This window comes from Rhinopithecus roxellana, chromosome 5 (assembly GCF_007565055.1).
Source record: "Rhinopithecus roxellana isolate Shanxi Qingling chromosome 5, ASM756505v1, whole genome shotgun sequence".
Classification (NCBI taxonomy): Eukaryota; Metazoa; Chordata; class Mammalia; order Primates; family Cercopithecidae; genus Rhinopithecus; species Rhinopithecus roxellana.
Genome location: NC_044553.1, coordinates 43,172,514 through 43,185,728, shown reverse-complemented (window position 1 = coordinate 43,185,728; position 13,215 = coordinate 43,172,514). Strand labels below are relative to the sequence as shown.

Sequence of the window (13,215 nt, the reverse complement as noted above, 5' to 3'; positions counted from 1 at the left end):
GCATAGTATTCCATGGTGTATATGTGCCACATTTTCTTAATCCAGTCTATCATTGATAGACATTTGGGTTGGTTCCAAGTCTTTGCTATTGTGAATAGTGCCGCAATAAACATACGTGTGCATGCGTCTTTATAGCAGCATGATTTATAATCCTTTGAGTATATACCCAGTAATGGGATGACTAGGTCAAATGGTATTTCTAGTTCTAGATCCTTGAGGAATCACCACACTGAGAAGACAGTCATCTTAATAAAAGCAGAAAACACAACTGACAAAGTTCAGCACCCATTCATAATAGAAACTCTCTGCAAACTAGGAATAGATGGAAATGTCCTAAACCTCATCAAGGGAATCTATGAAAAAACCCAGTAGCTAACCACCTACTTAATGGTGGCAGTTTGAAGGCTCTCTATCTCAGGAATAAGGCAGAGTTGTCTGCTTACATGTTCTATCCAACATTGTACTATATATTTTAGCCGTGTAGTACAGCAAAGAAAAAAAATCATAACAGATCAAAAAGGAAGAAGTAAAACTGTCTTTATTTGCAGACAACATGGTTTGTAGGTAGAAAGCCCCAAGGAATCTACAGAAAAAGCTACTGGAAGAACTAATAAGTGAATTTAACACTGCCACAAAATGCAAAGTCAGTGTACCCAAAATCAGTTGTATTTCTGTATCCTATCATTGAGCAATTGGAAAATAAAATTTAAAAATGTGTTTATAATCGTGTAAATTTAAATATTTAGAAATAAATGTAGCAAAAGATTTGTGAGAAATGTGCACTGAAAACTATAGAACAGTGCTGAGAGAAATCGAAGACCACATAAATCAATGGATACATATGCTGTTTTAATTAGAAGACTCAATAGTGGTAGGGTGGCATTTTTCTCCAAATTGATTAGATTTGGCACAATCCCAATAAAAATCTCAGCAAGTTTTTTCAGAGACATTGATAAGATGATTTCAATATTTATATGGAAAGTCAAGGCACACAGAATAGCCAAAACAATTCCAAGAAAGAACAAAATTGGAAGACTTACGTTACCTCATTTCAAGACCTGCTACACGGACAGAGTGGCAATGGCATGAGAATAGATATATTGTTCAATGGAATGGAGAGTGTAGAAATACAGGCACGTGTGTGTGTGTGTGTGAGAGCGAGAGAGAGAATATATACATATATATATGATCAGTTCCTGTTTAACCAAAAATGCTGAGGTAATTCAAGGGAAAGGGTAGTCTTTCAGTACACAGTACTAGAACAAGAACCTTTTCAGAGGAATGGATCTCAAGGGAAGAGACAGAAACCAGACTGTAGGGTTTTGAAGCATAACAGGAATTAAGAAAATGAAGTAAAGGCAGTGGTATGCTATAGTGGTTAAAAGTATAGGCTGGGAGGCCGAGGCAGGCGGATCACGAGGTCAAGAAATCGAGACCATCCCAGCTAACATGGTGAAACCCTGTCTCTACTTAAAATACAAAACGTTAGCCAGGGGTGGTGGTAGGCACCAGTAGTCCCAGGTACTCGGGAGGCTGAGGCAGGAGAATTGCTTGAACCCAGGAGAAGGAGGTTGCAGTGAGCCGAGATGGTGCCACTGCACTCCAGCCTGGCGACAGAGCAAGAGAGTGTAAGCCGGGCATGTTGGCTCATGCCTGTAATCCCAGCACTTTGTGAGGCTGAGGCGGGTAGACCACCTGAGGTCAAGAGTTTGAGACCAGCCTGGCCAACATGGCAAAACCGTGTCTCTACTAAAAATACAAAAATTAGCTGGGTGCAGTGGCGTGTACCTGTAATCCCAGCTACTTGAGAGGCTGTGGCGGGAGAATAGCTTGAACCCAGGAGGCAGAAGCTGCAGTGAGCCAAGATCACGCCATTGCACTCCAGCCTGGGTTACAGAGTGAGGCTTCATCTCAAACAAACAAACAAACAGAAAAGAGTATGGCCTCTGGAGCCAGGTGCTGGAGTTTCAATCCTGGCTGTCCACTTTCTAGCTGTGTGATCTGTATGAAATAAAGGAAGGAATAGTACCTACCTCACAGGTGGTTATAGAAATTCAAAGAATTAATATACGGGCTGGGCACTGTGGCTCACGTCTGTAATCCCAGCACTTTGGGAGGCCAAGGCAGGCGGGTCACCTGAGGTCAGGAGTTCGAGACCATCCTGGCCAACATGGTGAAACGCCGTCTCTACTAAAAATACAAAAATTAGCCGGGCGTGGTGTTGCGCGCCTGTAATCCCAGCTACTCGGGAGGCTGAGGCAGGAGAATGGCATGAACCCGGAAGGCAGGGGTTGCAGTGAGCCGAGATTGTACCACTGCACTCTAGCCTGGGCAACAGAGCAATACTCTGTCTCAAAAAAAAAAAAAAGAAAAAGAATTAATATACAAAACCTGCTTACAGCAGTGTCTGTCACAGAGTAATTGCTATCTAAGTGTTCTTGTTTTTATTATTAAAGATTATTCTCTGAAAAGGTTTGACTGGGAATGGAAGAAAAAGATGTATTTTGCTTTGCTGGAGAAGGAAGGGAAAGTCAAGGGGAGGAGGAATTTAAAAACATTTATATGCCTAGAGAAACCTAGATCCAAGAAAAAGCCAAAGGTCTAAAAGAGAGCAATGAGAACAGATGATGCAAGGCTCCAAAGTTCAGAGAACTGAATAAGGGGGATGAGACTCAAAACAAGAGGACTCCTGACTCACTAGGTTAGGGGTAAGGATGGGTTCTGATAAATACCAATATGTTGGGAGTGTTCTGGTGCCTTTGATTTTGGCCAATTAAGAGGTAACATGCTATGAAGAAATGGAGTTGGGGGAAGGATAGTTTGGATTAGTTTGGAGGGGATTTGGTGGAGAATGGTGAGTACTTGGGATACCCAAGGAACATAGGAGAAATTTAACCATGGACAAGTAAAGTGTTCAAAGTTTTGTGGTTTGCAACCCTGTATATCACAAGAATTTCCTTCTCCATATCTCCTTGTAGAATTGGTTATATTAACATCTAGTTATTTTATTTTATTATTTTTTTGAGACAGAGTCTTGCTCTGTCGCCCAGGCTTGAGTGCAGTGTTGTGATCTTGGCTCACTGCAAGCTCCACCTCCCAGGTTCACGCCATTCTCCTGCCTCAGCCTCCTGAGTAGGTGGGACTACAGGCACCCGCCACCACGCCTGGCTAATTTTTTTTTTTTTTTTTTTTTTTGTATTTTTAATAGAGACAGGGTTTCACCGTGTTAGCCAGGATGGTCTTGATCTCCTGACCTCATGATCCGCCCGCTTCAGCCTCCCAAAGTGCTGGGATTCCAGGCATGAGCCACTGTGCCTGGCCACACCTAGTTATTTTTTTTTTTTAAGTGAAAACAGTTTGCCTTTACTTTGTAAGAAGAGTTTACACCCATGAGATAACTTGAGACAACCTGAGGTCTTACAAAACCAGTCTTAGAATCATTGAATTAACCATCTTAACTGAAAAGAAGAAAGAATGTAATAAAAATCAAACAAAATTTTAAAAATCTAGAAGGTTATAATCATTAGGCCTGTGATTAAAAGGTTTTCTTTCTAATTCTTTGTGTCTTTCACTAACATGGTACTTCAGGTTTTTAACGAGATGCAAAAATTACTTTAATTGCTTACCTGCCTAAGAGTTCTGACTTTTAAATTCAGGAAATAATTGTAGATATAACTAACAAGGAAAACTGTGAATTTTATAGTCTGGGTGATCTGAGCTTGGGGTAAGCAATAATTAAAATTTTTCTTTCTTTTTTTTTTTAACAGTGATCCTTATGTGAGAGTGACATTATATGACCCAATGAATGGAGTTCTTACAAGTGTGCAAACAAAAACCATTAAAAAGGTTAGACTTAGCAATATTCAAAAGTTTTTAATGTACTTTGTTTTATTTTTAGAAGACAAAACATTATTTAGTTATACTATGTTTATTATTTTTCAGAGTTTGAATCCAAAGTGGAATGAAGAAATATTATTCAGAGTAAGTATGTATTTTATTTTACTAAAGTGGAAAAGTAAGTTTTTTTCTCAGGAGGTTAGAATGATAAATTCTCAATTATAATATTTGAAGATGTATCTCAGAATTTGCTTGAAATTGTGAAAATGTAAAAGGAATTGAAATTGAGGATGACATAGTCCTGGAACCATTTGTCTTATGAAAAACATAAATGTAAAATAATGGAGAGGTAAAAGACTAGAATTATCTCATTCTAGTGAAACTGATTTAGAGACTGTACAGTAGTCTTGTTCCAGTTGAGCAGATTCAGTGTTTTCTCATAAAGATGATGTAAATTATATTTATATCTCCCCGGTCATTTATTATTAAACAGGTTAGGGCCTATCAAGTGAATATATTTCTTTTTATCCACACATCATTCACATTGCTGCCTTTCCACCCCATCTGCCTCATTTACCATAGGAGCAAACTCCAATCAGCAGTTATTTCCAGTTCCTCAGTAGGACCCTCAAACTGACAGTGTCTCTGTGTACCTATTTGATATGAGTCCTTACTGTTGCCAGAATCGAAATCCTACCAGAGCAGTGGTAGAGATGCATTTCAGGAATTTCCCCTCTCTGGTTTATTCCCACTTGTGTCATCCTTAAAATGTTCTTCCTTGACCCCATTTTCCCCTTTAGCTGTTGACTTGTTTCTCTGTTCACCTGAATAAGGAACGTTCATGGGAGAGTTGTCTACCCTCATCATTTCTGCTTCTCCAGGATGATCCTTGACCCACTGCACTCTCACTCACATCCCCGTCACTCAAATGAAACTGCTGTTATTCAGGTCCCCAGTGACTTCCCTGCTGCTAGGTTCATCTCATCTCATCTTACTCATGCTCTTCGCGGCATTTGACATGACAGATCATTCCTGAAGCACCAGCCTCTCTGGAGGCTTCTATGGTACCATACTTGATTTCAGTAAGGAAAACAGAAGCTGTTCTTCCATACTTCATGTTTAAAGATATTTTGTTTGTTTTGTTTTGTTCAATTTTAATAAAGTGAATTTGAAGGGAAGAAATTGCTGACACTAAGGGCAAGGAAGCTGTTGCTGAAGATCCAGCCAACGGCACCAATTAAGTTGCTTCTGTTTTTTCGGTTTGGAGTAAGATTTTCCCTACTGTATGTAGTATGACAGAAAAACAACATTTTAAATCGGTTAGGAAATTTTGGATTCTTGAAGAAATGATATTGAATCAATTGGATAGTCATACGAAGAAAAATGAATTTCTGTTTTTACTATTTACCAGAATAAATTCCAGGCGTGATAACGTCTGGTTTTGATTGCTTTTTTGGCACAAGTGTTGCTTAGGAGAGTGTTTTTAAATTCCCAAATTGTTGAGTTATTTATTTATTTATAATTTTGTTTTATTTTACTTATTTTGTTACATTTTTCTTAGAAACATGTATTTTCAATATATTTCAAAGTTTTCTTTCTACCTCTTATGTTTTTTCTGATATTATTGGCTTGCTCATGTTAAATAATGTTTAGTCATAACAATGGATATATATTTGTCTTGTTTCAATTTTAGTGGGAATGCGTCTAGCATGTCTCCGTTAAATATGGATAGCTTTTTATTATCATATTAAAGACGTATTCAGCTATTGCTATTTTTTCAAGAGTTAAAAGAAAAAACATATTGATACTTCCAATTTGAGCCATGATACAGTAACAGGATGTCGGGCTTAACCTGATGTGTAAACAACCATAAAGCTGGGGGGAATAGGAGAAATGTGGGGATGTTGGTCAAAGTGTACTGACTTTTAGTAGTAAGCTAGATAAGTTCTGAGATCTAGCATGTAGCATGGTGACTACAGTTAATAATACTGTATGTACACTCGAAATGTACTAAGAGAATAGATTTTAAGTGGTCTCACTATACACACACACAGTGGTAAGTAACTGTGGTGACAGATGTGTTAATTTGATTATGGTAATCATTTCACAGAGTATACATATATCAAATCACACATATACTTTGAATATTTACAATCATTATTTGTCATTTATAACTCAAGAAAACTGGAAAAAAGAAATCTACTTAGATATAGTGAAATAGATGGTTAAAATTTAAAAGATGCAAAGGGATATACCATGCAAAAGTAATCAAAAGAAACTGAGGTAGCCATATCAATGTCAGACAAAGTAGACCTTAGAATAAGGACAATTACTGGGCATAAAAAGACTATTATATGATGATAAAAAGGGGAAATTCATGAAGAAGCCAGAAACAGTTCTAATTGCTTATGCACCTAATGACAAAGCTTTAAAATACCCAAAGCAATAAATGATAGAACTGAAAGGAGAAATGGGCAATTACCCTATGTGGAGAATTTAGCACTCTTCTTTTTCTCAGTAACTGGTAGAACAAGTAGAAAAAAAAAACATTTAGTAGTGATATGGAAGTCCTGAAGAACACTGTCAAGTTGATTTTACCTAATTGACATCTATAGACTCTCTATTCCAACAGTAGCAGAATATGTAGTCTTTTCAAGTACACATAGAGTAGTTACTGAGTAATCTGGGCCAAAACCCAAACCCTAACAATTTTAAAAGAATAGAAATCATGCAAATTATGGTCTGTGACTAGAATGAAATGAAAGCAAGAATCAATAATAAAAAGGTATCTAGAAAATCCCCAAATATTTGGATGATAAACACTTGTAAGTAGCTCATGGGTCAAATAAAAATTCTCAATGGAAATTAGAAGATATTTTAAGAGAATGAAACTTTTTGATGGGGTTGTTTGTTTTTTTCTTGTAAATTTGTTTGAGTTCTTTGTAGGTTCTGGATATTAGCCCTTTGTCAGATGAGTAGATTGCAAAAATTTTCTCCCATTCTATAGGTGGCCTGTTCACTCTGATGGTAGTTACTTTTGCTGTGCAGAAGCTCTTTAGTTTAATTAGATCCCATTTGTCAATTTTGACTTTTGTTGACATTGCTTTTGGTGTTTTAGACATGAAGTCCTTGCCCATGCCTATGTCCTGAATGGTATTACCTAGGTTTTCTTCTAGGGTTTTTATGGTATTAGGTCTAACATTTAAGTCTCTAATCCATCTTGAATTAATTTTCGTATAAGGAGTAAGGAAAGGATCCAGTTTCAGCTTTCTACTTATGGCTAGCCAATTTTCCCAGCACCATTTATTAAATTAGGGAGTCCTTTCCCCATTTCTTGTTTTTCACAGGTTTGTCAAAGATCAGATGGTTGTAGATGTGTGGTATTATTTCCGAGGACTCTGTTCTGTTCCATTGGTCTATATCTCTGTTTTGCTACCAGTACCATGCTGTTTTGGTTACTGTAGCCTTGTAGTATAGTTTGAAGTCAGGTAGCGTGATGCCTCCAGCTTTGTTCTTTTGACTTAGGATTGTCTTGGCAATGCAGGCTCTTTTTTGGTTCCATATGAACTTTAAAGCAGTGTTTTCCAATTCTGTGAAGAAACTCATTGGTAGCTTGATGGGGATGGCATTGAATCTATAAATAACCTTGGGCAGTATGGCCATTTTCACGATATTGATTCTTCCTATCCATGAGCATGGTATGTTCTTCCATTTGTTTGTGTCCTCTTTTATTTCACTGAGCAATGGTTTGTAGTTCTCCTTGAAGAGGTCCTTTACATCCCTTGTAAGTTGGATTCCTAGGTATTTTATTCTCTTTGAAGCAATTGTGAATGGAAGTTCATTCCTGATTTGGCTCTCTGTTTGTCTGTTACTGGTGTATAAGAATGCTTGTGATTTTTGCACATTAATTTTGTATCCTGAGACTTTGCTGAAGTTGCTTATCAGCTTAAGGAGCTTTTGGGCTGAGATAATGGGGTTTTCTAAATACACAATCATGTCATCTGCAAACAGGGAGAATTTGACTTCTTCTTTTCCTAACTGAATACCCTTGATTTCTTTCTCTTGCCTGATTGCCCTAGCCAGAACTTCCACCACTATGTTGAATAGGAGTGGTGGTGAGAGAGGGCATTTTGCTGGTTTTCAAAGGGAATGCTTCCAGTTTTTGCCCATTCAGTATAATATTGGCTGTGGGTCTGTCGTAAATAGCTCTTATTATTTTGAGATATGTCCCATCAATACCTAGTTTATTGAGAGTTTTTTAGCATGAAAGGCTGTTGAATTTTGTCAAAGGTCTTTTCTGCATCTATTGAGATAATCATGTGGTTTTTTCCATTGGTTTTGTTTATGTGATGGATTATGTTTATTGATTTGCATATGTTAAACTATCCTTGCATCCCTTGGATGAAGCCAACTTGATCATGGTGGAAAAGCTTTTTGATGTGCTGCTGGATTCGGTTTGCCAGTATTTTGTTGAGGATATTGGCATCGATGTTCATCAGGGATATTGGTCTAAAATTCTCTTTTTTGTTGTTGTGTCTCTGCCAGGCTTTGGTATCAGGATGATGCTGGCCTCATAAAATGAATTAGAGAGGAGTCTCTTTCTATTGATGGGAATAGTTTCAGAAGTAATGGTACCAGCTCCTCTTTGTACCTCTGGTAGAATTCAGCTGTGAATCCAACTGGTCTTGGACTTTTTTTGGTTGGTAGGCCATTAATTATTGCCTCAATTTCAGAGCTTCTTACTGGTCTATTCAGAGATTCAACTTCTTCCTGGTTTAGTCTTGGGAGGGTGTATGTGTCCAGGAATTTATCCATTTCTTCTAGATTTTCGAGTTTATTTGCATGCACGTGTTTATAGTATTTGCTGATGGTAGTTTGTATTTCTGTGGGATCGGTGGTGATATCCCCTTTATCATTTTTTATTGTGTCTATTTGATTCTTCTCTATTTTCTTCTTTATTAGTCTTGCTAGCAGTCAATTTTGTTGATCTTTTCACAAAACCAGCTCCTGGATTCACTGCGTTTTTGAAGGATTTTTTTTGTCTCTATCTCCTTCAGTTCTGCTCTGATTTTATTTTTTTGTGTGTCTCTATCTCCTTCAGTTCTGCTCTGATCTTAATTATTTCTTGGCTTCTGCTAGCTTTTGAATTTGTTTGCTCTTGCTTCTCTAGTTCTTTTAATTGTGATGTTAGGGTGTCGATTTTAGATCTTTCCTGCTTTCTCTCATGGGCATTTAGTGCTATACATTTCCCTCTACACACTCCTTTAAATGTGTCCCAGAGATTCTGGTATGTTATCTCTTTGTTCTCATTGGTTTCAAAGAACATCTTTATTTCTGCCTTCGTTTAGTTATTTGCCCAGTAGTCATTCGGGAGCAGGTTGTTCAGTTTTCATGTATTTGTGCATATTGGGGTGAGTTTCTTAATCCTGAGTTCCAATTTAATTGTGCTGTGCTCTGTGAGACAGTTTGTTATCTGTTCTTTTACACTTGTTGAGGAGTGCTTTACTTCCAGTTATGTGGTCAATTTTAGAATAAGTGCGATGTGGTGCTAAGAAAAACGTGTATTTTGTTGATTTCAGGTGAATCTCTCATGGTTATTGTGTGGAAGTCTAAGTCTCTTTGTAGGTCTCTAAAGACTTGCTTTATGAATCTGGGTGCTCCTGTATTGGGTGCATATATATTTAGGATAGTTAGCTCTTCTTGTTGAATTGATCCCTTTACCATTATGTAATGGCCTTCTTTGTCTCTTTTGATCTTTGTTGGTTGAAAGTCTGTTTTATCAGAGACTAGGATTGCAACCCCTGCTTTTTTTTTTTTTTTTTTCTTTGCTTTCTATTTGCTTGGTAGATATTCCTGCATCCCTTTATTTTGAGCCTATGTGTGTCTGTGCACATGAGATGGATCTCCTGAATACAGCATACTGATGAGTCTTGACTCTATCTAATTTGCCAGTCTGTGTCTTTTAATTGGGGCATTTAGCCCATTTGCATTTAAGGTTAATATTGTTATGTGTGAATTTTGATCCTATGATTATGATGTTAGCTGGTTATTTTGCCCGTAATTGATGCAGTTTCTTCATAGCATTGACGATCTTTATAATTTGGCATGGTTTTGCAGTGGCTGGTACCAGTTGTTCTCTTCCATGTTTAGTGCTTCCTTCAGGAGCTCTTGTAAGGCAGGCCTGGTGGTGACAAAATCTCTCAGCTTGTCTATAAAGGATTTTATTTCTCCGTCACTAATGAAGCTTAGTTTGGCTGGATATGAAATTCTGGGTTGAAAATTCTTTTCTTTAAGAATGTTCAGTATTGGCCTCCACTCTATTCTGGTTTGTAGGGTTGCTGCCGAGAGATCCGCTGTTAGTCTGATGGGCTTCCGTTTGTGGGTAACCTTACCTCTCTGGCTGCCCTTAACATTTTTTCCTTCGTTTCAAACTTGGTGAATCTGACAGTTATGTATCTTGGTGTTGCACTTCTTAAGGAGTATCTTTGTGGTGTTCTCTGTATTTCCTGAATTTGAATATTGGTCTGCCTTGCTAGGTTGGGGAAGTTCTCCTGGGTAATATCCTGAAGAGTGTTTTCCAACTTGGTTCCATTCTCCCCGTCACTCTCAGGTACACCAATCAAACATAGAGTTGGTCTTTTCACATAGTCCCGTATTTCTTGGAGGCTTTGTTCGTTACTTTTTATTCTTTTTTCTCTAAAGTTGTCTTCTCACTTTATTTCATTAATTTCATCTTCAATCACTGATATCCTTTCTTCCACTTGATCGAATCAGCTACTGAAGCTTGTGCATGTGTCATGAAGTTCTCGTGCCATGGTTTTCAGCTCCATCAGGTCATTTAATGTCTTCTCTACACTGTTTATTCTAGTTGGCCATTTGTATAACCTTTTTAAAGGTTTTTAGCTTTCTTGCGTTGGGTTAGAACATGCTACTTTAGCTCAGAGAAGTTTGTTATTACCGACCCTCTGAAGCCTACTTCTGTCATCTCATCAAAGTCATTCTCCTTCTATCTTTGTTCTGTTGCTGGAGGGGAGCTGCGATCCTTTGGAGAAGAAGAGGCGCTCTGGTTTTTAGAATTTTCAGCTTTTCTGCTCTGGTTTCTCCCCATCTTTGTGGTTTTATCTACCTTTGGTCTTTGAGGTTTGTGACATACAGATGGAGTTTTGGTGTGGATGTCCTTTTTGTTGATGTTGATGCTATTCCTTTCTGTTTGTTAGTTTTCCTTCTAATACTCAGGTCCCTCAGCTGCAGGTCTGTTGGATTTTGCTGGAGGTCCACTCCAGACCCTGTTTGCTTGTGTATCACCAGCGGAGGCTGCAGAACAGCAAATATTGCAGAACAGCAACATTGCTGCCTGATCCTTCGTCTGGAAGCTTTGTCCCAGAGGGGCACCTGCCTATATGAGGTGTCTGTTGGCCCCTACTGGGAAGTGTCTCCCAGTTAGGTTATACAGGGGTCAGGGACCTCGAGGAGGCAGTCTGCTTGTTATCAGAGCTCCAATGCCATACTGGGAGCATCACTACTCTCTTTAGAGCTGTCAGATGGGGACGTTTAAGTCTGCTGGAGTTTCTGCTGCCTTTTGTTCAGCTGTGCCCTGCTAACAAAGGTGGAGTCTATAGAGGCAGTAGGCCTTGCTGAGCTGAGGTGGGCTCCACCCAGTTCGAGCTTCCCAGCCACTTTGTTTACCTACTCAAGCCTCAGCAATGGTGGACGCCTCTCACCCCACCAGGCTGCAGATTGTCAGGTCGATCTCAGACTGCTGCTGTAGCAGTGAGCAAGGCTCCGTGGGCGTGGTATCCACCGAGCCAGGCATGAGAGAGAATCCCCTGGTCTGCCAGTTGCTAAGACTGTGGGAAAAGTACAGTATTTGGCCGGAAGTGTCCCATTTTTCCGAGTACAGTCTGTCACGGCTTCCCTTGACTAGGAAAGGGAAATCCCCCAACCTGTTGTGCTTCCCAGGTGAGGCAGTGCCCCATCCTGCTTTGGCTTGCCCTCTGTGGGCTGTACCCACTGTCCAGCCAGTCCGAATGAGATGAACCGGGTACCTCAGTTGGAAATGTAGAAATCACCCATCTTCTGCATCGATCACACCAGGAGCTGCAGACCGGAGCTACTCCTATTTGGCCATCTTCCAATCATTACATCTTAAAGCTCCAAAATAATCTCCTTTGACTCTGTGTCTCACATCCAGGTCACAATGATGCAAGGGATGGTTTCCAAAGGCCTTGGGTGTCTCCACCTCTGTGTCTCTGCAAGGTACAGCCCCTTCAGCTGCTTTCACAGGCTAGTGTTGAATGCCTGCAGTTTTTGCAGGCAAATAGTGCAAGCTGTTAATCTCCCATTCTGGGGTCTGGACAATAGTGGCCCACTTCTCACAGCTCTACTAGGCAGTGTCCCAGTCGGAACCCTGTGTGGGGACTCCAGTCCCACATTTGCCATCCACACTGCCCTAGTAGAAGTTCTCCATGAGGGCTCTGCCCCTGCAGCAGACTTCTGTCTGGATAGCCAGGCATTTCCATACATCCTCTGAAATCTAGGAAGAGCTCCTAAGCCTCAGCTCTTGTCTTCTGCACACTTTCAGGCTTAACACCATGTGAAAGCCACCAAGACTTATAGTTTGAACCTTCTAGAGCAGCAGCCTGAGACATATCTGGGTCCTTTTTACCCACAGCTGAAGCTGGAGTGGCTAGGACTCAGAGAGCAGTGTCCCACAGTTGTGGAGGGCAGCAGGGCCCAGGGCCTGGCCTGTGAAATCATTCTTCCCTTCTAGTCCTCTGGGGCTGTGATAGGAGGAGCTACCACAAAGGTCTCTAAAATGCATTCAAGGCATCTTCCCCATTGTCTTGGCTGCTGTGAACATTCAGCTCCAGCAGCTGGCTTGAATTCCTCCCCACAAAATGGGGCTTTCTTTTCTACCACTTGGTCAGGCTGCACATATTCCAAACTTTTATGCTCTGCTTTCCTTTTAAATATAAGTTCCAGTTTCACATCATTTCTGTGAATGCATATAAGCCTATGGTTAGAAGCAGGCCACATCTTGAACACTTTGCTGCTTAGAAATTTCTTCTGCCAGATACCCTAAATCATCTCTTTCAAGTTCAAAGTTCCACAGATTTCTAGAGCAGGGGCACAATGCTGCCAGTTTCTTTGCAGAAGCATAGCAAGAGGGACGTTTATTTCAGTTCCCAAAAGATTCCTCATCTTCGAGACCTTCTCAGCCTGGACTTTCCTGTCCGTATCACTATAAGCATTTTGGTCACAGCCATTCAACAAGTCTCTAGGAAGTAAGTTCTATCTTTCCCCCATCCTCCTTTCTTCTTCTGATCTGTCCAAGCTGTTTCAGTCTCTGCCCATTACCCACTTCCAAACATGCTTCCA

General features: G+C 39.8%; 1 protein-coding gene across 1 annotated transcript in view; it reads left to right on the top strand.

The window, feature by feature from the left end:
* The window catches only part of NEDD4 (NEDD4 E3 ubiquitin protein ligase), a 173,615-nt gene that overhangs the window by 35,444 nt on the left and 124,956 nt on the right, over window positions 1-13,215 (top strand). The window contains exons 3-4 of the mRNA XM_030931102.1: window positions 3,768-3,846; window positions 3,943-3,981. Of these exons, the coding sequence (XP_030786962.1) occupies window positions 3,768-3,846; window positions 3,943-3,981 (118 nt within the window). The remainder of the gene's footprint in view (window positions 1-3,767; window positions 3,847-3,942; window positions 3,982-13,215) is intronic.